Source organism: Panthera onca, chromosome A1 (genome assembly GCF_046562875.1).
Source record: "Panthera onca isolate mPanOnc1 chromosome A1, mPanOnc1 haplotype 2, whole genome shotgun sequence".
Lineage (NCBI taxonomy): Eukaryota > Metazoa > Chordata > Mammalia > Carnivora > Felidae > Panthera > Panthera onca.
The window spans coordinates 115,959,462-115,986,324 of NC_138339.1; the positions used below are offsets into that span (position 1 = coordinate 115,959,462).

The following is a 26,863-nucleotide window of genomic DNA, read 5'->3' on the forward strand; positions in this document are numbered from 1 at the left end:
AAATTGGGGGCACATGTGTGGCTCAGTTGGTTAAGGATCTGACTTTGGCTCAGGTCATGATCTCACGGTTTGTGGGTTTGAGCCCTGCAGTGGGCTCTGTGCTGACAGCTCAGAGCCTGGAGTCTGCTTCAGACTTCAGTGAGCCTGGGTCTCCCTCTTTCCTTGCCCCTCCCCCACTAGCACTCTGTCTCTCTCTCTCTCTCTCTCAAAAATGAGTAAACATTAAAAAAATTAAAAAAAAATGTAAAGCCCAAATTGAATACAAGATGACACTGGACCACCAAGTCAAGAACTTATCATCAGAGCTCCAAGTTTTTGATATTTGCTTTCTTGTTCGTAATTTTGGTGTCTGTTTGCTTAATTATTTGTTTATTTGTTTGTTTTAAAACCTCAGAGAAGAAATCCCCTTGATAACAACCAAAACTTGACACTTGTCACTGGTCCTGTAAACAGGTGGTTAAGTGCATCAGAGTTGCTTTTAGGGCACTGGTTCACATGCTATTTCTTTGCCACATCTGGCCAGGGTTTCCTGTTTATCATTATGCCCACAATGAGTGGGTTCAGTTGGCATTCCATCAATATTTGTTGAAAGAATTAACCTTACAATCAAGCATCCAGCTTTAAGTGTTAGTATGTCTAACACGCACTACCTGGTTTTCATTGCTCTTTTCCCCTGCGTTTCTCATGTTGTCCTCCTCTTTCTTTTTTTTTTCAGCTGCTTCCCTTTCCCTTGAAGAAAAAAATGGGGGAAAAAAAAAACAAAAACATTTCAGCCAGAGTGAACAAACACCTCATTAATAATTAGATCTGTTTTATTTTTTTCATTAAAAAACATTTTTTTAATGTTTATTTATTTTTGAGAGAGAGAGATAAACAGAGCATGAGTAGAGAAGGAGCAGAAAGAGAGACTCATGGAACCCGAAGCAGGCTTCAGGCCTTGAGCTGTTAGCACAGAGCCTGATGCAGGCCTCGAACTTACGAACCACAAAATCATTACCTGAGTCAAAGTCAGATGCTTAACTGACTAAGCCACCCAGGCGCCCTGATCTGTTTTAAAAAAAAAGTCATTTTCTCAAACTGATGAGAAAGGAGAAACAGTTATTATACTGTAATATTCACAATTAAAGCCCCATTTTTGAAAAATACTCACAGTTTGTCCTTACACATGGCACATTTATTGCCGTGTGTTTTGCCATCTGGACCCCGAACAGGGTCACTTTCTCGGGTACAGATAAGTTGCCCATTTTTCATTTGGCTTCTAAACTCATCACACGTATCCTAAAAATAAGGAAAGATGATATTGGAAATGACTATTTTCACATAGTATTTGATTGGGCTTGAAAGTCTGAAGATTTTGACTCAAGAGTCAGGAAGCCACTTAACCTTGCTGGGAGGCAATATAAATGACGTACAAACATGACCAGATTCTAATTCCTGGAACCTATAAATATGCTACCTTACATGGCAAGGAAAAATTAAGGTGGAAGATAGAATTAAGATTGCTAATCAGCAGACCTTAAAATGGTGACAGATTATCCTAAATTATCTGTGTGGCTCAGAGTGATCACAAAGGTTCTCAGGAGTGAAAGAGGGAGGCAGGGAAGTCAATATCAGAGTGATGCCACATGAAAATGATTCAAGTGGACACCGCTAAGTTTAAAGGTGGCCATGAGCCAATGCAGGAAGCCTCCAGAAGTTAGAAAAGGCAACGAAACAGATCTTCTCTACAGCGTCCACAAAGAAACGCAGCCCTACTGACACCTTAGTTTTAACACAGTGTGAGATCCAGTTAGGACTTCTGAACTCCAGAAATATAAGATAATGCATCTGTGCTGTTTCAAGCCACTGTCGATAGCAATTTGTTACAGCAGCTGAGCCTCATTCTCCCCATCTATAAAATAAGGTTAAAAAAATGTATTTGACCAGGTTGCTGAGAGAATTAAATAAACTACGATTTATAAAAGTGCTTTGTAATGTGTTAGACTGAAAGATTTCCGTTTGGCATGAAATTTCCACACTGAACAAGTTATCAGCAATACTGACGTTTATGATGGCTTCTGACCTTCTTAGGGCAAAGATCTTAGCTGGCAACATTGACATTCTCTTTCTGTATTTTTGATAGCCAAGTGTTGACTTACAGAAAGACCGTTTTTATCAAAATCTAGTTAGTGACTCACCTTTTCTGATGCTGATTGAGTCTCATTTGATCTATAGTCAGAGTGCTTATTTTCCTCTGCTTCTCTTTCTCTGGAAGAGACAAGAGTCAATAGTCATCCTGTTAGCAGAAACTCAGGTTTGGAAGGAGCCTTTGAGTTCATATCCTACATTTCCTTCACAGAGAATCTCTGTGCATCCTCAAAGCTGAGAGTCAGCTTGGTTATTAAGAAGCTTCCTCATCACAGGGTCTATAGGGTAGATAGGTATTCTAGGTAGACAAACTCAAGTAATTTCAAAGTCTCCTTTATTTGTGTCCAAATTTACCTTTAACTTTCGTCCTTTGGACTTCACAATCCCAGGACAACACAGAACAAGTTTGCTGAACCCATTAGCTCTTCTCGATATTAACTCATCAGATATTTAGAGGCAAGTTTCAAGTCTCAGGCCCAGTGTCCTCATCTTTTCATGCTATGTCTTGGTTTTTAATACCTCACCAATTCACCAGTCTAGTGCCTTGACTTGTAGATCAACCCATTAGGGTATTAGTTTTTAAAGTATGGAACCCAAGATAGAAAGAAGATAAGTAATCTAGAAAATACCTTAGGATCATGTTTTGTTTTTTTTTTTAAACTCTTTTCTGATAAAATATTTATGCCAGTGGTCTCTAAGTTTTCATGCACATTAAGAAACACCTGTGAAACTTTTAAAAATTCAGATCCACTGACTATCCCAACAGGTTTACTGACAAGATCTAGACTGGGACTCTGTAGCCTGATTTTCAACAAGCCAGGTCATTCGGATGCAGTTGGCTCAAGATCTAGTACATTTACTTTTCTTTCCAAGTTTCATTTGGTGTTGTACACAGAACAACATGTGTATGTATGTATATAACATATATACATATATATATTCTTTTTAGGGAGTTCCCTTTGCATGTATAAGAAATAGGGAAGTGGCAGTAAAATAGATCCTGAAGATTCAAACAAATATAAAGTCATGAAATTTTAATCAAGTACTATTGGATGAAGAGGGTACTGTAATGATTCAGTTTAATGCCACTCGAGGGATAATCATGGCTCTGATCAAAAGCCTCCAGTGACCTCTGATCACACATGGAATAAAATCCAATATCCTTCTCTTGGCCTAAAAAAGCCTTATTTAATGTCCCCATACTCATTTTCTGCAATCTTCTATGCAATAATTTTGAGACATGATGACCTCCTTTCTGTTTTTCAGCTTGGTAATTTTACATCTTCAAAAGTTTTCACTGGTTCTTGCTCTGCCTGAAACTTTCTTCCTCTAGATGTCCACATGGTTCACTTCACTTACTCTTTACGGGTGTCCCTCACATGCCAGGCTTTCCCTGAACACCATAAATAAAGCAGCAACTGCAATCCCTTTATGTTGCCTTACTCTGCTTTATTTTCCTTATTACCATCTAGCCCTGTGCTATGTAGTTATTTGTTTATTTATTTATAACTTGTCTGTTCTATATTACGTTATAATTACATGGCAGGAACTTTGTCTTGTTCACATGAAGAATGCTTGTCCATGACCAGTGCTTATTACAATGCAGACAGTCAAAAACCATTCATTGTCAGATGAGTGATTTCTAAAGATTGTAAGAAATATTCCATGTATGTTGTGTTTTGTTAAATACTCCAGATGAGTATCTTATAGTATAGATGACAATTATTACATTGGCAAAATTTTATCTTATACATTTTTTGCATTGGAGAATCGTCATTTGTTCCTTAACAAAATTATCTATTAATATATGTGGCAAAAAGAAGCAAAGTCCTAAGTGAAATGCTCTCTCAGTTATGTTAGTCATATCTGCAAAGTACAAGTTGTGCAAAAGGACAACACAGTGTAGTGCAGGAAATCATAACATTAGTTATTATTTATTACTATTCATGCTGATGCCTATTATTTACTGGACACTACTGATGGTATTAATAGTGACAATTCACATTTATTGAATGCCTTCTTTGTGCAAGGCACTGTGTAGAGAGTTTTACCTGGTTCTTTTCATTTACCTTTCAAAACAGACACTAGTGGCTATGATGATTATTGTTGCCTCTACCACCATTATAAATATGAGCAGATGGAAGCCTAGGAAAGTGGAATAACCTGTCCAGAACATGAAGCTGAAATTATCTGATGCTAAAACCCTAGCACTGCTCTACTCTACTGCCCTGCTTCTATTGACAAATTTTCGTAATGTGAATAAATATTAGGCTAGTATTCAGAGGAACTGGATTCTGATTTTGGCTCTGAAGTTCACTTCCCCATGAGACCCTGAAGTTAAAAAAATTTCAGGGGCGCCTAGGTGGCTCAGTCGGTTAAGTGTCTGACTCTTCGGCTCAGGTGATGATCTCACGGTTTCGTGAGTTCAAGCCCCGCATTAGGCTCTGTGGTGATGGTGCAGAGCCTGCTTGGGAGTGTCTCTCTCTCTCTCTCTCTCTCTCTCTCTCTTTCTCTCTCTCTCTCTCTCTCTCTCTCTCTCTCTCTCTCTCTCTTTCTCTCTCTCTCCCTCTTTCTCTTTCTCTCTCTCTCTCTCTCTCTCTCTCTCTTTCTCTCTCTCTCCCTCTTTCTCTCCCAGCATTAGGCTCTGTGGTGATGGTGCAGAGCCTGCTTGGGAGTGTCTCTCTCTCTCTCTCTCTCTCTCTCTCTCTCCCTCTTTCTCTCCCAGCCCCGCTCTGTCTGTCCCCTACTCACACTGTCTCTGTCTTTCTCAAAATAAAAAAGTTAAAAAAAGAAAAATTTCAGTTTTTCTCATCCGTAAAATGCAACATTTGAACTAATCAGATTTTCTCACATGGCCTACACTATCACAAGACTGTAATTTCTTTTCAAGGAGAAAGGTGAAAAAGATGTATGTGTGGAGAAGCATTAAATGCTTATTAAATTCATATCGATTAAGTGTCATAATTAATAGCATTATGATATATGCATCAAATTTTAAAACTATGAGTACCTATCAAGGTCACCCAGAAAACTATCTCCGTGTACAAGGGTGGTTATGCTCCTTGACCCAGTAACACAAATCAAGAGTGGCTGAGTTGGATCAGAAAGCACTCCAATTCAGTACACTCACCATGGGAAAACACACAGAAGAAACACTCTGGATTATGCAATAAATGTGTTCCACACACATGGCAAGAAACAACCTTCTTAAACTATGCTGGTCAACTATTCCAAATGACCTTCGTGAACTCTCCACAGGACTTAGGCATTATATGTTCTAAAGTGAAATGCTCTATCATGATGGCAATTGCAGGTCACAGAATTATGAGAGAAAACAGACTAGGAATCAGACAATGATTAGCTGCCATTGCTAAGGCTCATTGTTTCTTACGGGATACAAGGGAAAGAGATAATACTTGGGAATTAACAAAAACAATTTTTCAGGAGGGAGCTATAAGTAAATGAGAAATAGCTAGTCATTTAGCTTTGAGACTGCCAGCTGAAAGAAGTACTTACAGTATCTCCTTACACATGGTACATTTATTGTTGTATGCCTTGCCATCAGCATCACGTACAGGATCACGCTCCCGAGTACAGGTGAGTTTTCCATTTTGCATCTTTCCCCGAAACTCTGCACATTGGTCCTGAAAAAGGAGAGGAGAGTAGGTCTCTTGGATTACTTGGTTTGTTGCATTGTTAAGTTCATTAAACAATTTGAGTTTCTGTTATTACAATGTCCAGCACTGCTATCTACAGAGAAAGAGGGACTGGAATCAGCCATATTCTAAGAGGTCAGTTGTCATAGTTAATGATGTTGCTTCTAAGGTTCTACACAAGGAAATTATAAAGCTGGCTGGGATTTAATAGCACAGATGAAGGGTCGGCAAACTATAGCCTATAAGACTAATCTATCCAGCTGTTCTTATATATGGGGGTTTTACAAATCAAAACTTGAAACACACCCTCAACTCATTCATTTAGATATATTTATGGCTGCTTTCCCACAATAATGTCAGAATGGAATAAGAGAAACAGAGTCCATATGACTCACAATGCCTAAAATATTTGCTATCTGGCCTTTTACAGAAGAAAAAAAAAAGCTGACCTCTGGTGTAGACAGAAGGGAGAAAGAATTGCTGGAAGAAAGTACAAAGTTATACAAAATGCTAAGGAAGACAGGCTCAAGACAACTGTGGAGAAGACAAACAGGGGACTTTTGAGTCCTCATTCCTGAGAGTGAGGATGTAGCCTCCTTAAGGAGAAAAGATAGAAAAACAGAATAGCCAGAACTTATCAAAGACATATGTCAGGCCTGTGTCAGATCTGGAAGCAAAGAGAGGATCTTGATATCCGAAGGTCGTAAGAAGTGAAATCAAGCAGCTGTAATCTTATGCAGTAGTGTTCACAGGCCCAAGGACTGGGTTTATAGGCAACACTGTCATTCTGACTCTTAAAAATGTCTCAGCAAATGTGCTAAAAACTTGCCTAAATTATTTTATTTTGTCCCTGTAAGAGTACTGCTAGATAAGGGAAGCTAGAGTTCAGTGACATGAAGTAATTTATTCAATGCTGCATAATGGGTTGCAGGGTCTACCCCCAAACTATGTGGTTCTGAAAACCATGCTCTTTCACCATATTATGCTGCCTTGGTTCAACAGAAAAAATGCCCTGAAAAAGTGACCCTATCGAAGGAAAGAGAATAATAGAAGAAAATAAAGAGCATGTGATGCTGCTGAGGACTATCTCCATGTTTATACCACCTAACACTCTTATGATCAATTAATGGCCTGAGAGCTACACTATATAAAAAGGGGTCAGGAGTCTGGGATGAGGTCATTATGTTAATTATTTCCAGGGTTAAAGAAATCAAAACGAGCCATACAGAGACTAAAATTTGCTGAGATATTACCCTGCAGTTTCAAGGGGAAACTCCCCTGTCCTTCAGAGAACGCTTTCAAACTCAGCCTGACATTCATTCCCCTTTATGCCAGGCTCTGCCATGGTGCTCTTGTCAGACACTTGCGTCCACCCTGGTCGTGGAAATTAGAGGTCCTCTCACCTGCTCTTTCCCTCCTCCGCCACCACCACCATGGGAACTATGCCCCGCAGCGTTTCTCTGATCTTCCTCTTCTTTTCTCTTTCTTTCTTCATCTTCTTTCTGGCTGGAAATTAGAAAGGGGGAAGTATGGAATAACAGATTACAGAGAGCAGAGCCCATTTCTGTGAGTTGCTCATCGTGTGACCCAAATAGATTTGTACAGAATCCACCAGCATTTACTGAACATCCACTATGTTGCAGGCCCTCCTTTGAAAATAGAAAGACGAATTACATGGAGTCCTTCTGCCTAGAAGAGCTCTCACTACTGTAGAGGAAAACCAACATGTACACAAACACAAGCAAGGCCACGTGAGCGGTTTACTACCACTTCCTAAATGCTCACTGTGATTCTCCAGCTGGATTCTTCTCAAACACCTCATATTCAAGAGGTCCAACAAGAACTACCTCCTCCACCAAATGTGTCCTTGCTCCTGGATTCTCTACCATTCATGAAGAAGAAAACACTAGAGCCATCTCTGTCCCCTTCCCCGCAGCCCCCATGGCTGTTGACACTGTGACACTGTTTTCACATCTCCCATGTTGATCCATTCACCTTCCCTCTTATTCCTCTGGCTCTGATGAGATCTAGTGGCTCCTGGATTCCTGCAAACCCCTACCATCACCAGTAGCATTCTGAATCTTAGTCTTTTCCTTCTCTTTCCCCCCCTTTTTATTGTTTATGTATGGATCTTCCCAAAGGAACCATATTTATGCCACTTACTCTCTTACCTGAAAAATGTTAGCAGCTTCCCACTATGTATAGCATTGACTTCAAAATCCTTGATCTGGCATTCAAAGCCAGCAAAGTGGCTAAGTTCTAACTAAACTACATGACTTGCTCTTTGTTGTTCAGATTACTGTTTTCTTAATTTCAGAGCTTTACACATGCTGTTGCCCTCTGCCCCTCTCATTCCTTCCTGTACAGTTCATACCTTATCCAAATTATAAAGACCAGTTCTATTCCCCCTATAAAACTTCCTATTAACTCTCTCTTCCTTGAAGTACCAGAATACACTGTACACATCATTTTTCATTTAGCAGTTCCTCCCTCATATTTTATTAACTTGTACCCATGTCTAAACTTTAGTCAACTATATGATTTCTGAGAAGATTATTTAATCCATCTATGAACAATCATTATTCATGTTGTACATTGTAGATAGTCAGTAAATGGCTATTAAATGAGTTAAATATTTTATGTGTACTTCTGAGCTTTGTATAAAGAATTTATTTTCATTCTGTGAAAAATGTGATATTTTAAAAAATGTAGGTAGAAGAGTTAGACTGATAGCAAAATATGTGTATTATATTCCCAGTGGTAATTATAATCTAGAGAAGGGATCCATTTGACAGCAAAGGACCTAAAATTTTACCAAGAAAGATGTTGTGATCTATTAATAGGTAAGCTCTACCCCAGAACTAAGAGAGAATGTAACAACCTAGATATATTGTCTATTTCTAGAAGTGTAAATCTTGGCCTTTATAGAGGAAGATTTGCCTAAAAATGCTCTACAGATAATAATTTGCTCCTTTTATATGTAAAGAAAGGACAAACACAATGTATATTATTATCCTGGCTCTTTGCCTTCCACCATATCTTCCAGCTCACAGCAGGGGCTTCATTTGTGTACTCACAAGACAGCTTTACACATGGCACACTTGTTGCCGTGGGTCTTGCCATCTGGGCCACGCACGGGATCATTTTCTCGTGTGCAGAAAAGATTTCCATTTTGCAAAAGGCTCCGAAATTCACTGCATGTATCCTAAAGGAGGAGAAAGGGCAAGAGTAGGGGTATTTTCTTATAAATTACTTTGTTGGGTTCCTACTAAGTGCTTCCTAGAAACAATAAAAAATGACCTATAGATATATTTTTTCCTGGCGATTGAATTTTTCAATCAATTCCTACTAAACACACACGATTTATTTATTTATTTTTCTTTTTTTTTTCAATATATGAAGTTTATTGTCAAATTGGTTTCCATACAACACCCAGTGCTCATCCCAAAAGGTGCCCTCCTCAATACCCATCACCCACCCTCCCCTAAACACACACGATTTAAAAAGAGGTTTCTCTTCCTTTTTCCTTGAGGTGTAACCCCCAAATCCAGACTGAATCTGCAATCACACATAAGACTCGTTTTTGATGGGGGCAAGGAAATGACCACAAATTTGAAAAAATATACTTGGAATCAGTCTTTTTTTTAAGCCAAGAAAATGTTATCCTAGATTATCCTAGTGTACCCAATGTATTATTTTTATTTTCCCCCAAATGCTGTCACCAGAAATAAAGGTAAGGCAAGGAAAACAACTGATTTCACCAAATGTGGTCATCGAAAACTACATGGTGGGTTAGGAGTAATGCTAGATTTGGTGTCCAGAGGTCTAGGTTTCAATTCTTTTGTTTCCATTTTTTAACTGTGAGTACTTTGAAATATAAAGATGTGGATTCAGATACCAATAGTCCCACTGCCTTTGTAAGCAAGTTCTTCCTTCTCTCTGGATTTTAAACCTTCATTTAAAACTCGGGAATGAAGTAAATCATATGTTTGCCAACTATGGCCTGTAAGCAAAATCTGGCCCACCACCTCCTTAAATAAATAAAGTTTTATTGGAACATAGCCATGCCCATTTGTCTGCATATCATCTACGGCTGCTTTACAGCTACAACAGCAGAGTTGTGACAGAGACTGGATGGCCACAACCTAAAATATCTACTATTTGATCCTTTAAGAAAATTGTATCAATTCCTAGACTCGATGAACCTTGAGTTCTCTGACACAGGCTTTCAGTAATTGCATGTTATTTTTACAGAGAAACTGCAAAACCTCATCTTTTAGTGTGGTATTAAACTTCCAGGACAACTACCTTTTCAGCTTCTCTCTTAGCTTTTGCTTTGGATTCAGCTTCTTCTTTTTCTTTTGCTTCTTGCTGGCTGCAGGAGGGGGAGGGAGAAGAATCTTTCCTAGTACCCAGTACATGTTATCCTAAATGGGAACTCTCTCTAGATAGAAATATCCCATTACCTCCATACCTCTACCAACTCAGTTGGGAGTAGGAGAGTAAACGCACACCTGTCCATATTGTTTTCTGTATTTAATGTTGCTTAAAGAATAAGACACACATGTCATAGCATACCAGTAAGCAAATTTACCACTACAGTTGTCTGGAAAATAAAGATATGGTTTTTCTCCCCAGAAAGCACTAAGGATGCTTGAAAATATTTACTAGATGTTAGCAAATGTTCCATTTGTTACCACCTCACGATCACATCTTTGGATTATTCATGGTAGTATGTAAGCAGAGAACAGATTTCTCAGTCCTTGTATGCCATTAACTCTGGGGGACTTTGCCCTTAGCACATAGTACTCCCTGGAACAATTCAAGTACAGTTTAGAACACTGAGAACACCTCAAAGAAATGTGCTAAGGATATGGCTTTTTAACTGTAAATCCTTGAAAATAATGCAAAGATAGCTTCCATATCTACCTCCTAGAGAAAACCTTCAAAATCACCTCCCTTGCCTGTCCCAGGCCTATCTTCTCTCACACTCAGCAGCAGTGGCTGTGGTTCTACTCACAAAAAGGCCTCACACATGGAGCACGTATTGCCATGCATTTTTCCATCTGGGCCCTCGATGGGGTCGTTCTCTCTGGTGCAGGGAAGTCGTCCATTTCTCACATAGTTACGGTATTCACTGCACAGCTCCTGCCAAATGACGGTGGATTTAAGAATCAGGTAACTAAATACTGGAAAACTTCCTCTACATTACCCCTATAAAACCTATGATACAACGCCCCCAAACATAGCAGATACATCAAAACGGTGATATAGAAGGTCAACATTAGCCAAGATGCTTTTTAGGGACTTTTTAAGGTCACGCATTATCTGGAGTATAAGATTACTATTACTTAGTTCATTAGAAAACCTTCAATTCAACTCAAATATTATTCTGGGCTAGATACTGTGAGATACATAAAGAAGAATTGAGCAGGGGTGCCTCAGTGGCTCAGTCAGTTGAGACTCTTAATTTCTGCTCAGGTCATGATCCCACGGTCATGGGATCAAGCCCCACATCATGCTCCATGTTGAGCATGGAACCCGCTTAAGATTCTCTTTCTCTCTCTCTCTGCCCCTCTTCTCCACTTGCACTCTCTCTCTCTAAAAAAATACAAATAAGAAAGAAAGAAAGAAAGAAAGAAAGAAAGAAAGAAAGAGAGAGAAAGAAAGAAAGAGAGAGAGAGAGAGAGAGAGAAAGAAAGAAAGAAAGAAAGAAAGAAAGAAAAAGAAGTAAAGAAAGAAAGAATTATCTATTGTTCTTTCTGTAAAAAATTTGTGGTTGGCAGAACAACAGCTCCCATCCCTCCTATTTGTCCAAGTCCTAACACCCAGAGCCTGTGATCATATTACCTTACAGGGCAAAAGGAACTTTGCAGGTGTAATTAAGTTAAGAACCTTGAGATGGGGAGATTCTCCTGGATTATCCTGGTATGTCCAATGTAACTGTAAGGGTCAGTCCTTAACAATAGGAACAGTGAGACAGAAGAGATGGAGAGGGAAATACAACTGTAGAACAACAGTCAGAGATGTGATGTTGTTGGCTTTGAAGATAATGGAAGGGACATGGACGGCTTCTAGAAGTAAGAAAAGGCAAAGAGACAAATTCTCCCCTAGAGATTCCAGAAAGGAACAGAGCCCTACCAGCCCTTTGATTTAGTTCACTGAGACCCAGGTCAGACTTCTAATGTAAAGAACCAAAGACAGTAAGTTTGTTTTGCTTTAGGCCACCAGGTTTGTGATAATCTATTAGAGCAATCAAAAAAAGTAAATACAGAGTGTTTAGAGTCTTTGAAGAAAATGCATAGAACCATCTATAACTTGGAATAAAAAGAATGAGATAATTGAGAAATAAAGGAAAATTTCTGGCATAATAGATGATAGAGCTATTAAGTATATTGTATAAATGGGGAAAATCTTTGGAGAGCAGCTAATACTTATTCCGAGCCATGGAAAGTGGCCAGAATTTTGACAAATAGAAGACAAGGACAATCATGTCTGAGTATGAGGAAAACCATATAGAAAGTAAAGTTCATTGTGTGTATAATATTGAAGACTTAAGACATGTGCTGTTATATATGGGTAAGTTTCTTGGGACTTCATAAAAATAATATACATAAAGATAGTTTATTATTTTATAAGTGAAGAAACTAAGATGCAAAAATGTTAACTGTCTGCCTTATTGGTGGGGAGACAGAGCCAGTATTTGAGCCCTGACAGTCTCAGCCCAGGTCTTTAACCACAATGTGACTGAGTCCATGAGATGGGATACCTTGAATTAATGCTTGGGATGTCCGAGAAACAACAAGGTGGCCAGTAGGGCTGGCACAAGGGCAGCAATGGGTAGAAAATAGGAAATGAGGCCTGAGAGGTGGCGGAGGTCAGATCATGGGTGGAATTATAAGCCACTAAAAGGGCCTTGGTTCTTACTCTGAGTAAGTTAGAAGCCATGGGTGGCACAGATTGCCTTATGTTTTGCAAAACTGCTTTGGTTTTGGAGTTAAGGGTAGATTGTAGGAAATAAAGATGAGAGCAGAGAGAACACTAAGGAGTGAGGTCTTCCAAATTAGAAAAGGACACAGGAGAGGAACAATGAAGATCTGAGACACATCCTGTAAAAATGATACAAATGGTGATAAAGTGCAAAATCTAAGGCGCATCATGGGCATTCAAGCCAGAACTTGTGGTCCAATTGCTAGCTCTCAAATTTTTAACTATATACATTTCCTAACTTCTAATCTGAGCCTCTGAGTCCTCTTCTATAAAATACAGATAACAATCACATACTTTGAATGGTTACTACAAAGATCAGACATAAAACTGTTATATCACATGACATATGCCAGAAACTAAATAATTAATAGTCATCACCATCATCATCATCATCACGTGAGAATGTAAACCCAAGGCTCAAAAATGCTGTTAAGTAATTTTCCCAAAATCTCACAGATAATTAATTGGGATTAAAATTCAGGTTTTATTTGTTTTGTTTTGTTTTTTGTTTTATTTGTTTTGAACTAAACATCCTTATATAAAAAGATATGGAGAAAACTTTGAAATCTGCCTCTATTGATTTGCATTCATACAAGATAGCAATCTGTATATGCTTCTTTTTTGGGATACTACAATTCACATGGTAAGTGGAGAATGGTGATTGACTTCTTCTCAAATGCACAAGCAACTAAATCATACTTGGAGTGAATAAACTGAATAGGAAGAAGGGATCTTCTTATACACGAGAATCCAATACATGTCCTCAGTCTGAGAAGTTACTAAGGACATGGGATAAGGAGGTGGGAGCAGGAGGCTTGCCTGGAGAGAATGGAACAGTTATGTGGCTCTGATGGCCTGAAACAACTACCTGGACTGCTTCTCTCTTCACTTTCTCAGCCCCTACTTTCTCCTTTCCTTCCTTGCTATTATTTTTCTTCTCTTCTTCTTCAAGTTTGCTGCAATCAAAAATAAAGAAGATACAAGCTAAGTACAGTTTTCGATTCTCTTTGGTAATGTATTTTAAAAAGGAATGAGGATCTTCGAGACAAGGTCAGATTCACTCTTCGGTACAAATTTATCCAGACTAAGAGGTGCTATTACTTTGCAGACAATAATAATAAAAAATAAATAATTCAGTAGTTTACAATTCTCCTTAAAAAAATAAAACTAGCATTTTTTTTTTTTTTTATCAGTATGTGACCCTCATGTAGTCTTTTTCTATCAGTCAGTGACTTTAGTGATCTGACTTTAGGCAAGCCACATTGCCTTGATTTTTCTAAACTGTGCAACTTTTCCTGTGTAAATAACAACCATATCAATGATCAAAGCAGAGGTGATACCAAGTCAGATGATGGGCCCTAGTCAAAATAAACCACGTTTCACTATAAAATTAAAACTTTAGATATTATTTTAAGGGCATTAATATTCAAGTTGAATTCACGTTTTAAAGTATAATAATGATCCAAGCCCAAGAAAATTCAACAACTAACATTTTGAGGTTGATCAAGAGCCTAAGCTTCTGGCATTCTTGCCATGTTCTACTGATACACAGCTTATCAAAGCTTGAACATCTATAGCATGGATCACATTATATCCGGTCATCTCCAAAGAATGAACAAATGGAGCAAGTAAGAGAAGACCCTTGATTTCCTGAATCTGAGCCCATCGCCTGCCCTACTGGCCTAGTGTGTCAACCTTTCCTTTAAGGAGCTATGTGCATATACCTGAGATTGGGCGAGGACATGCAAAAAGTTACAAGACAGAAATCAACTTTGCACCTCTTTCAACAGATACTATTTAAACATTTTCCTCAGGGCTCCTGGGTGGCTCAGTCGGTTGAGCTTCCGACTTTGGCTCAGGTCATGATCTCACGGTCTGTGAGTTGGAGCCCCGTGTCGGGCTCTGTGCTGAAAGCTCCGAGCCTGGAGCCTGCTTCGAATTCTGTATCTCCCTCTCTCTCTGACTCTCCCCCGTTCATGCTCTGTCTCTCTCTGTCTCAAAAATAAATAAACATTAAACAAAATAATAAAAAAAATTTAAACATTTTCCTCAACATTTACTTTAGCGTGAGACTCTGTAGAGGACTAAGAATCTAAGGAGGAGGAGAACCAGAGGAGGTAATAATCAATTTCTCCTATACTGTTTCACACAATGGAGCTCAGGTCCGACTCACCAAAACAGCAGCAAAAAAAGTCCCTGGACCTGGCTTCACAAGAAGACATTTCAATAAACACCTATTACATGGCCCTGCCTATTAGAGGTTTTACTCTCTACACTAAACCACTTATCAAAGTATTTATCTCACCTGGGCATGGTAATGTTCCTAAAAGGATAAATGTAATTCTCTCTATTCCATTTCTCATTCAGGTTATTCTAACAGTTCTTGCACACTGGCCTCATAGATCTCTGTTCAACTGGTTCTTCCTTAGCCAATATTTGAATATATTCACATAATCATAAAATGTCAGAGGTGGGAGAGAGACCAATGATATCAGTGCATCCAGATCATCAAACTTCTGCTCCCTCTTTGTTATGAATGATGATTATCAAGTGTTACAAACATACCAGCACTAAATTAAAACTTTCCCATGACTTACCTAGAGGACAGAAAGAAAACTGAATAGAGAATCACATTGTCACTGTGTGATTCAATATTACTTCCTGCCTTGTCCATGTGCTTTTCAGCTTACCTAGCACACAACCCATGGCATATATTCTACACATTTCTAAAGAAACTGAGACTCAGACGTGATGGATAATAAAGAGATGCAGTAGAACAGATGAGCACAGGTACTCACAATAGACTTGCACACATGGAGCACTTGTTTCCATGCATTTTGCCATCTGGGCCACGGACAGGGTCATTCTCCTTGGTGCATATAAGCGTCCCGTTCCTCACCTGGTTCTGAAATTCACTGCAGAGCTCCTGGAAAATATTTTCTCAGAATGATTTCTTACCCTGACTATTCCTTTGCCTATTCTGAGGAATAAGTGATGCAGAGTAAGAAGGAAAAGGAAAAGTGATTATGTGTAGCAGTAAATCAGTAAGTATTTACAAAACTTCCATCACGGACTCAGCATTGTCCTGGCACCAGAGCAGGTCTGGAAATATTTAACATCATCATTCCCCTGAGACTGCTTACAATCTAGGTGCAGAAGAAGGCTGACAAAATTGGTAGAGAACAATATAAAATGTATGTTTGTGCTGTGTTCCATATCAAAGTCTATAAATTATAACTGAATGATCAAAGGTGAGGGGGGTTCAATGGACCTAGAAGAAGAGGCTTCTTGGAGGAACTGAGAATACTGGTCAGCCTTCACAAAAAAGAAGGAAATCCTGCCTTTTACAACTACTTGGATGAAACTAGAGGGAACTCTGCTAAGTGAAATAAGTGAGGTAGACAAAAAATACTGTATGATCTCACTCATATGTGTAATCTAAAAAAGCTGAACTCATAGAAACAGAAAGTAGAACGGTACTTTCCGGGGGCTGGGTGGGGTGGGGGAAATAGGGAGATGTTGGTTAAAGGTTATAAACTTCCATTTAAAGATGAATTAAGATCTGGAGATCTAATGTAGAGTGTGGTAATTACAGTTAACAATACAATAGTATGCAATACAGTATACTTGAAAGTTGTTAAGAGACTAGATCCTAAATGTTCTCACCACAAAAAAAGAAATGTATTTGTGTAATTATGTGATGTGATGGAAGTGTTAGGTAATGCTATGGGAGTATTATTTTATAATATATAAGCGTGCCAAATCAACACGATAGACACCTTAAACTTATACAATGTGATATGTCAATTAAATCTTAATAAAGCTGGAAAAAATTAAAATAAGAATATAGTCTCCAAAAATTATTGGTAAACCTCAATTTGTCTTTAGAAGGCCGAGAAAGAAAAGAAAATGATGCCCAAACTAAGAAATAAAGACATATTTCAAAAAAAGATATGGAGGAGAGAACAAGTATGATCCCTTGGAGAAACTGACACCTTTCTGGGAGTCACTTGATAAAGCAGAGGGATGCAGATTTCATACAGGAGAGGTACAAGAGAAGCAGAGAGAAGGAAAAATGGTTTAGGACCATTTGGAAAATCTAAGATGACTTAGCAGCTGATCAGATATTATGGATAAAACAAGTGTTCAGTTTAAAATAAAAAGATGGCTCCAACTAACAGAAAGAAAGTTAATGAGCAAGTGAGTCAGTTTAAAGGTCAACTTTTAAACTGTGTCAACTTTCCCCAAATAAATAGTAGGCTTACACCTTGCAGCTGTTAGGAAATAAAACACATAAAGGTAAATCCTGTTTATGGCCATTATATGAGAGTATTTCAATATCATATATGGACAGATTTTATTGTGTTGCCTATAAAATTATAAAATTAATCATGTACAGTAGATTAAGAATAATTAGAAAGTCAAAGGATTTAATAATTATTAACTAGGATGAGAATATTAGTACTTTCTCCATGTTTAGAGGGTGAGAAAGATAAAATATGATAATATATGTGTACTTTGTTTTATAAATTGGACTAATGAAAGCAATAGGGACATTGTACTGTGTATTTGAAATAATAGAGGTTGGAATGATGTAAACTGAAATTAGTAAATTGTAAAAATTGATATTAATAATCTGTGCCTGACAACAGAAATCTAAGAAAAGCCAAATATGGAGAATATACCTTACCAAGTAAGTTAACCCTCTACTTTTTATAAAATGAAACTCAAAATTTGAATTATCATGCAATATAATTGATACTCTGGAAACTTCTAATCAAGACCTTTTTTTCAGGGTTTTTGTTGTTGTTGTTCATTTCAGGCACGACAATTGAAAAGGAAAACATTTCTGCTAATGAGATCTAGAATGCTTTAAGGAGAAAAAAATGTCAAGGCATAGCATTAGTAGTCCTGAGAAAATTACCTTTGTAGCTTCCCTTTTAGTCTTTGTTCTTGTTCTTTCTTCTTGCTGACTATAAGGAGCAGGGGAAGAAAAAGAGAGAAAAAGAAGAAATAGGTCTTAACAGAGTAGATTCTTAACGTGTACAGGTTGATCATCCGTTGCTTTAACAGGTCTCAAACACCCACAAAGATCCACTCATAGCAGTTTGTCATTTTAGTGGATAATAAACTGAAATGATTCACTTTACCTCAAGATAATAGTCTGTAAGAAAAAGTCCCTTCATGAGCAAAGGCTGCAATAATACTTCCTGTTTACGGATTCTTTTGCATCTGCGATAACTCCTTCTACTTTGGTAATATTTGGCTTCTGTGGGGCAGTCAAGCATGGTTAAGGGGACAGACTCTGGAGTCAAACTGCAGAAGGATCACAAGAAATGTCTGACCCTCTCTGTGCCTTCCTCATCTTTAAATGGGGAAGGGGAAGGGAGGGATAAGAGAAGTAGCAATGAAATTAGTTTTATAGGATTGTTGTGAGTGTAAATGGGTTAATACATGTAAAACAAGTAGAATAAGTATTCGGTACATGATAAAGTGATTGTCAAAAGCAATCGGTGTCATCATCACTGTAATTATTATTACGAGTCAATCCTCCCAAAACAGGCATATGATGGAAATAAAGTGGGGGTGATGGATCTTAACCATTTTGGATAACTAACAGGGCTGCAAACTGAGTTCAGCATAATTGAACCTACAGCACAATTTAATCCTGGTGTACAGACGGAAAAAAAAAATTAAACAACATGTAAGAAGTTTTAATTTTAAAATGCAAAAATGTTTTAGATAATATGTAAAAATTAGGTTATGTTTCAGTCAACATAAGGCTTGCTCCCATTGATCAAATTAAACTTCCTTAAAAGGTGAAAAGACAGTTTGCATATGGTATGAATGTGTGCAAGACGAGACCATGGAGGGAAGAAGGATTCTCAAAAAAGGCAACAGCCTTTGCTAACATACCCATAAAATATGAGGTAATAAATAAAACTTTATTTCTTTTTGATAAGGAATTAAAAATTTTTTTTTAATGTTTTTGTTTATTTTTGAGACAGAGAGAGACAGAGCATGAGCAGGGGAGGGGCAGAGAGAGAGGGAGACACAGAATCCGAAGCAGGCTCCAGGCTCTGAGCTGTCAGCAGGGCTCAAACCCACACACCTGAGATTATGACCTGAGATCATGACCTGAGCTGAAGTCGGACGCCCAACCGACTGAGCCACCCAGGCGCCCCTTGATAAGGAATTTTTATAGGGATGGGAGAAAAGTACTAAAATAGTTCCAAAATTATGAGATTTCTCATACTTTTTTATATGGAAACTGACCTAAACTTTGCCGTGAGTCTAAGTTGACTAAAATATTTAAGAAGCATTTTCTTTCCATCCTGGGAAATCATCAGAGGAAGCAGCAGAGCTGACCACTAGGTGGCAGAATTCCTTCCTCATCACTGAAAGACTGATGTGGAGACACAGAAAAACAGACTGAAACAAGCCTACATTCAGGCAAATATAATTACTAGAAGTTGATAATGGCATTGCTAAATGATTATCTTCTATCTATACCATAGGGTGAGAAACATCATTTTCTTCATTTTTTTTTTTCCTGCACTAATGTTTCTAACTTTCCCAACTCTCTGGGCCTTTATTTTGTCATCTATAACTTGTGATAATGTAAGAAAGATCTATTTCATGTTTGTCTTGAAGATCAAATGAGATTAGGCAGCAAAGCTTTTTGCAAATATTTGTCAATGATATGCATTCAATAAATGTTGGTTATAATGATTATATGTTCATCATCTTGACTTCCATCTAAGAGGTTTTTAACGTTTCCGTGCCCAACCACTATGGGACAAATATTGTTCTCTACCGGGAAAGACTGAATGAATCGTTTCAGAGATTCTGAGTTTATAGCAAATCAATTGGAGTGTTTCTTGGGACAAAGATCAAAGCCTTAAGGAATATCATAGACTCTTTTTTTGTGAGAATACATCATGCCATTTATTCTACAGTTACCCTTTAGTCCCCTGTAAACAAGGATCCAACTTCCACTGTTCCTAAAACAGGCTTCACCTACTTCAAATATTACAAAGTTCATCTTTGTGTTGTGCTCAAATCTGTGTCCCTATAGCTCTCATCCATTTTAACTCTACTTCTTAAGATCACACAGAATGAGTAAGAAGAAAGGTAGTAAACTAAAACAAACACTCTCCTAAAACCTGCCATGCACCATAATGATATTTTATATGTAATCTCATCCATTTCCTATTTTAGCTGATAATCCTTCAAGTAACTAAAAAGCAATTAGTGTGGTTACCACAGAGTATTCTCTTCTCTGAATCAAAGATCTTGAGTTCTCTCTAAAACCTCTTTATATCGCAATCATCATCATCTGAAAGCTCTCCACTTGCTTTTAGGTTTTGTATTTTAATGTGTGTGTGTGTGTGTGTGTCTGTGTGTGTGTTTAGTTCATTGAAATGTGACACCCCAAATAGACTGCTGTACTGAAGAGAAAAATGCATTATTCACAACTGATTATTCACAAATGTTTGAAAACTTCGCTTGGTTCCTTCTCCCCCACCATCAGCAGTCCTGAGCTTTACTCACAAGAAGGCCTCACACATGGAACAGGTGTTGCCATGCACTTTCCCATCTGGGCCCTTGATGGGGTCGTTCTCTCTGGTGCAGAGAAGCTGTCCGTTCTTCCTTAATTTGTGGTATTCGCTGCACAATTCCTGTGAAATTGAGGAAGGAAGTTCGAGGTCTTGAACATAGGTTAGATCAGACTGGCAAAACAGCTGCATTTTTTCTCAAATGGGGATCAGCAAGTGGCTTATTTTAGAATAGGTCTTAGAAGACATGACTATTTTTAAAGGATGAGTTATAAACACTTAACCTAGAAATAGTCACATATGCACATGTGTATATGCTCACATGTAAACAAACACAAACTGTACAAACGTTTCCTACAACTTCAGGGGATTTATGAGTTCCCTGAATGCCATCTATGGAGCCCAGGTCCACATGCCTCTGACTTTTGGAAAAGTTTCCCTTACCTCAAAGGAAGTTGTGTTCTTAGATTGTCTCTTATTTCTTGACTCACTTTCCTTCTTTTTCTTTTCTTCTTCTGCTTGACTAAAAGAGAATATAGAAAGAGATCTGTAAGGATCATAGAATGCCCAAATTGCAAGTGATCTCAAATATCAGTTAATTATTGTAGTTAACATTTAGTAAATTCTTACTATGTACCTAACCTCATGCTCATACCATGAAATCTTCTCAACTGCATGTTGTAAAACTTCTATTACGACCCCACAGGTAAGAAAACTGACAGACAGAATGGATCACTTCCCCAAGGACACTTGCAGTTTTCCAATCTTCCAGTACTCACAATTTTCAATACTCAGTATGTCTCATTACTATCTAGCTTTGCTTTAATCTGCCAGTAAATTCTCTACTTACATCATCCGTGAAACCCCACACAGGTCATTCTACCCCTGAAGTCCTCAAACTGTTAGGAAGTTTCTCTTGGCATTGAGCTGGACCCCTTCCAGAGTTTCAACTCATTGTTCCCACTTTCATCCATACAGACAGCCTACAGTGTTGATTCCACATTTAAAAACAAAAGATACTTGGGTATTTCAAGGCCATAACTCTCCCCTTGCTAAGTATGCCATGTCTTAACAGTCCTCAGGGGAGATGGTTTGTATTCATTTCCTCTAAATATGTTTTTGCTTTTCTGCTGAAGTGGAGCTCTCACAAAGGAACACAAAGTTAATCTGGACTCAGTGCTTACATTTTCTAGAATCCCTTCCATAACAACAACAATTGTCTATTGAAGAGAGAGATGTTGAACATATAGCCACACATATCAATTTACAGCTATACTAATTGTGGTTAGTGCTATAAAGGAAAGTCCTCGTCACCAAGATGGAACAATTGAGGGGTTAGGGGCATGGAGTAGGCTTCACCATGATTGTTTCAGCTGACAAGTCAACACATGGAGGGGTTTACTGTGCCAGATACTCATCTTTCCTATTCCAAGTCGTTCCCCCAGGTCCTGTGTATGGACTAATGTACCATTTTGCATACTGATATGTTTGCTTTGTGATTTGTTGTGTGATTTCAGATGACTTCACAACCTGCTCTGTAGGGGTGAGATCCTTGTTTTATATCCTGTACACTTCCAGAGGAACTCAACCAGTGATTGATATGCAGGAATTATTCTTTGGAGTTGGTTAGGAGTGACATCACCATGATGGCAACATAGGTGGTTCCTAACTTCCCTCCCCCTCACGAGAACAACCGACTTCTATTCAAGAACACGACATGACTGAGAGAATCCTACAACACAGGGGTGAGGCTGAAGCACACACTGGACCTGAGACCAAGACAGACTGCATTAAAAGGGTAAGAGAAGGAGCTACACGTGGACCTCTCTGCCTCTCTCTCAGGACAGAACAGGAATTATTCTCTGATAATTATGACATTGTGCAAAACTGTCACTGACAAGAAATAAAACACAACTTAATTTTTAAGAAGTAAATACAACAAAGCTAACATTAAAAAATTTAAAAAATGAAGCAGAAAGGACAAAAGTCTCCCTCATTTTTCCAGCTACAGCGCTACTCACAAGAACACCTCACACATAGAGCAGGTGTTGCCATGCATTTTCCCATCCGGGCCCTGGATGGGGTCGTTCTCTCTGGTGCAGGGGAGTCTTCCATTCCTCACAAGCTTACGGTATTCACTGCACAGCTCCTGCCGAAACAAAGAAAGCAAGTTGGGGATACTTGCTTTTATGCCTATTCCAAGCAGAATCCTGGAACATCTACAGTGGCAGAAACTAGTGTTATGTTTCTTTGATTCCAGGATTTCAGCTGTTTCTCTCACATGTAAAATTCAGTTCAACAAACAAAACTCATCATTTGCTAAGAGATGGGGACAAGTTGAACACAATAGGATGTCAAAATATAATAAATGAGGTGGGCAAGTAAACTCCATTTTAATCTAAATGGAATAAAATAAGTGCAAACATGTAGGTACAAGAAAATTTGAGAATGCAGAGGTTGAGGCCATGAGATCTGATTGTGAAAAGCAGAGAAGATGTCATGGGACAGGAATAATTTGTATGAGACTGAAGAGCAAACAGGATTTTGTGGGTAAGAAGACGATTGGGGAATACGCATACTAGATTGTTAAAACAAACTAAGAAACAAAGTTGTAAACTACACGGGCATATAGCAGAACATGAATTTCTAAATGAAGGTAAGAAGCCAAATAAAATAGAGATAAGGAGGTTGAGGTGTATGTTGCAGTTAATGATGAGCCATTTGTGGGCTTTAAGCAGATTAATATTTTGAAACTTCAGTTGTGTTAGGGAGGATAGTTGGATAAGGGAAAGACTAAAACCTAGAGGGAGAAGTAGGAGACTTTCATCATCTAAACAATAGGTGATGGGGGGCCTGGGTGGCTCAGTCAGCTGAGCATACAACTCTTGATTTTGGCTCAGGTCATGATCCCAGGGCTGTGGGATCAAGCCCTGCATCAGGCTCTGTGCTTACTTGGGATTCCCTCTCTCCCCTTCTCCCTGCCCCTCCACCACTTGTATGCTCTCTCTCAAACACACACACACACACACACACACACACACACACACACACCCCAAGGGAAAAAAAACCCAAAACAATATGTGATAATAACTTAATAAAAGGCTATGGAAACAAATATTATAACATTTCAGGGATAAAAATCAGGCTTTCTGTGTGCAGAATGAAGGTATTTTTATCCCAACTCAGATGTGAAATTTCCAAAACTCGCAGGTAGAAAATATACACGTAGAGTCTCTGGAAACTGGTTTGCCAAAGTCTAGCACAGTCTGTACTGGTGAAACCAGTACTAGAAGTCAGTTTTTTCAGACTTCAAAGAAGTTATTCTTATTGTACAGGATTAGTCTCTGAAGCAGCGAGAATGGATCAAGCACCCATAGCAGTCATCTCAATGTCATCTCCAGAGGAAAGGGTTAAGATTTCCTGGGAATTTTTGCAGGACAATATTCTACCCTATAGACTCTGAAATATGTTCAAATTATAGTGCCCAGTAAGACTCATTGGGTGGGTTCCACTCACTGCGTATGAAGGTGCTTTTCCAGATTCTCTTTTACTTCGTGCTTCATCTTCAGCCTTTTCCTTTTCTTTAGCTTCTGCTTGGCTGAATGAGAGAAAACGAGAAGAATCCATAGGACCAAATACAAGCAATTATTTGTCCACATTCCTGCATTGATAATTTCTCCTCCCTCTTTAGGAAGAGCAATTTTGGCCTTTTATCGCTAAACCAATGAGAAACAACAAAATAGCCTCCAGTATGGTAAGATACCATAACTTCTTCATAGTTTTTGCTTAACATTGAAAGAAATATGGTGATTGTGGATTTGGAAAACTTGCTTTCTGTAAATTGCCTTTCTTGCCTGAGGTCAGAACAGAAATGTCATCAATGTCCACAGAGGAGGTATCAAAACTGGTACCATAGTGACAGTATACCTGGAGGCTGAAAGTGGCCTTTACAAGCACATTGACTGGTTCCCTTGTTTCACAGTGAGGCAGAGACAGTTTTGGCTATACTCTTAGGACAGGACCACAACTAAACAAGTTCTCTCCTCTTAAGTCTATAGTCTATCTATCACATCATGCACACCCTAGCTTTATTAATTCACCTTACGTGTATTGCTTACTCATGGCTGTGTTATCTAAAAACAAAATATAGGGTGGTGGGAAAAGACCAATAATTTTCATACACTGATAAACCAAATGAGCTTACATTTGCTTGGCACAATGGAATTGCATAGTATGTACAGCTAACTGATGGCATTTCAATTACACAAGGCTGTCAATCAAAACAAAAGACCATAGATTTGAAATGTAAATCAACTACTTAATCTGAGCTCAATCAAATAAACTGGGAGCAATTCCAAATTTTGAAAGCAAACTGTCAATTCTAACTTATTGAGAAATGTCACATTATATATAGTAATATTTAATTTTATAAGGGTTCATGGTCGTTTCATGGGCAACACTAACTCTAATAATCACTTTCTGCTTTAGGTGTTCACTTTGGGCCCTAACGTCTCCAGAGGATGAGATGCCACAAACTTGTACAACAGGTTCACATATGATGCTTCAGCAGTGGGAAGAATGTGATATTTGCACAAGCTCATGGTTGTCAGGATGTTCCAGTGGTAAGAGAATGAATGTCGGGGAAACAGACATATTGGAATAAATAGTTCCCAGCTTTATTGGCTTTATTGCTAACATTCTATGTAAGTATTCAACTTATTCAACTCCTTTCCCTATTTTGAGCCACAGCTTCCCCATCTATGAAAGTAGCTAGTTCTATTAGACCATCTGTAAGTTCCCTTCTCTCTTTGGTGTTCTTTTAGACACTTTGACATTCTATACTCACTAGAAGGCTTGACACATGGAACACAGGTTTCCATGCATTTTCCCATCTGGACCACGAATAGGGTCATTTTCTCTGGTACAGAAAAGTATTCCATCCTTTGCATGATGCTGATATTCACTGCAGAGTTTCTAAATAATGAAAATGAGACACTTTAGATATAGTTCTCTATTCTGTTTATACATTTTAGATACTGTGGAGGATTTGAGTGACAGGAGACTGAAGTTAGAGAAAATATAGAAAAAAATAAGGAAAGAAAGGGAGGGAAGAATTGAGGAAGAAAGGAAGGGAGGGAGGAAGGGAGGGAGGGAGGAAGGAGAGAGTGAAGGAAGGAGGGTAAAGAAGGAAGAGAAGGAAGAAACTGGAAATGAAAGATAAAAGGATAGTTTTGATTTGAGAACTAAAATTAAAGGATTGTGGGAAAGAAACCAGTTGAAGATGAGGGCTTGACAAAAAGATGGAGTTACATGAAGTCAGAAGGGGACTAATGAGGTAGGCTGTTTTATGAAACTGTGAAACTGCACACTAGAGAAGGTGGGCTAACTCACTGTTAGAAACAACTTAAATAGAGTTTCTTCATGGAGTGAAATGGTCCAAATATCCTCCAGGATACCTTCAAATGTTGGCTTGTCATACTACCACTGGATTGTGCCAATATTTCTGACTCTATGAACACAATGTGGAAGATGAACTGAATCTTGAGGACTGAGGGAGATGTTGGCTACAGACATAGAGACTAGGCAGAATGCTAATACCCTGACACAAAGGAAATCTATTAGAGATATGAGCTAAGTCAGTAGCAGGAGAAAAAAAACAACAACAACAGATGCCTGGTTAAGATATGTTTAGAAAGTAGAATGTGGTATGATTTTATTTTATTTTTTTTTTATTTTTTTTTTTATTTTTTAATATATGAAATTTACTGTCAAATTGGTTTCCATACAACACCCAGTGCTCATCCCAAAAGGTGCCCTCCTCAATACCCATCACCCACCCTGCCCTCCCTCCCACCCCCCATCAACCCTCAGTTTGTTCTCAGTTTTTAACAGTCTCTTATGTGGATCCTGAGAAACATAACAGAAACCCATGGGGGAGGGGAAGGAAAAAAAAAAAAAAAAAAAAAGAGGTTAGAGTGGGAGAAAGAATGTGGTATGATTTTAAAGGAAGCATATTAAAATGTTACCCTGAAGACCTCCAAACAACTACCACACATATCAAACTTTGAATTCAGATAGTGCTTTGATATATTACCTTCATTTAGGAACTATTTTACTAATATGACTTGATTAATTTCTCCAAATAGAGCTAAAAATTGTAATGCCATAATTATTCTTATAAATCTTATGAATTAATAACTATAAATCACTTTCCAGAAGATCCATCAGTAATGGAGGAAAAATGAACCAACATCGAAAAGGCTTTCTAGAGTAAAATGTAAGCACACACACACACACACACCCCGCAAAAGTCAAAACAAGGTGATCAAACAAATCATCACCTCAATTTCTCTTTTAACTTTAACTTTTTCTTTAGCCTTCCTTAGGTTTTCATCTGCTTTATTTTTTTCGTCTGAAAAACGCCGTTTCCTGGAGAAAAACAAGACAAAATAAATGCATACAGATGCTTCAAATCTTTATGTTACAAAATAGTCATTTAGGTGAAGGTGGAAAAACAGCCACATGTTCATG

The 26,863-nt window shown here is 38.2% G+C and overlaps 1 protein-coding gene across 1 annotated transcript in view; it reads right to left on the reverse strand.

The window, feature by feature from the left end:
• Positions 1–26,863, reverse strand: part of SPINK5 (serine peptidase inhibitor Kazal type 5) — a 75,360-nt gene that overhangs the window by 15,458 nt on the left and 33,039 nt on the right. Inside the window, exons 10-26 of the mRNA XM_060635790.3 lie at positions 26,674–26,761; positions 25,179–25,306; positions 23,849–23,930; positions 22,354–22,481; positions 20,777–20,855; positions 20,328–20,455; positions 17,698–17,746; positions 15,572–15,699; positions 13,642–13,729; positions 10,804–10,931; positions 10,092–10,158; positions 8,861–8,988; positions 7,187–7,289; positions 5,644–5,771; positions 2,178–2,247; positions 1,151–1,278; positions 651–729 (exon numbers count right to left, since the gene is read on the reverse strand). Coding sequence (XP_060491773.2) covers positions 651–729; positions 1,151–1,278; positions 2,178–2,247; positions 5,644–5,771; positions 7,187–7,289; positions 8,861–8,988; positions 10,092–10,158; positions 10,804–10,931; positions 13,642–13,729; positions 15,572–15,699; positions 17,698–17,746; positions 20,328–20,455; positions 20,777–20,855; positions 22,354–22,481; positions 23,849–23,930; positions 25,179–25,306; positions 26,674–26,761 — 1,729 coding nt within the window. The remainder of the gene's footprint in view (positions 1–650; positions 730–1,150; positions 1,279–2,177; positions 2,248–5,643; positions 5,772–7,186; positions 7,290–8,860; positions 8,989–10,091; positions 10,159–10,803; positions 10,932–13,641; positions 13,730–15,571; positions 15,700–17,697; positions 17,747–20,327; positions 20,456–20,776; positions 20,856–22,353; positions 22,482–23,848; positions 23,931–25,178; positions 25,307–26,673; positions 26,762–26,863) is intronic.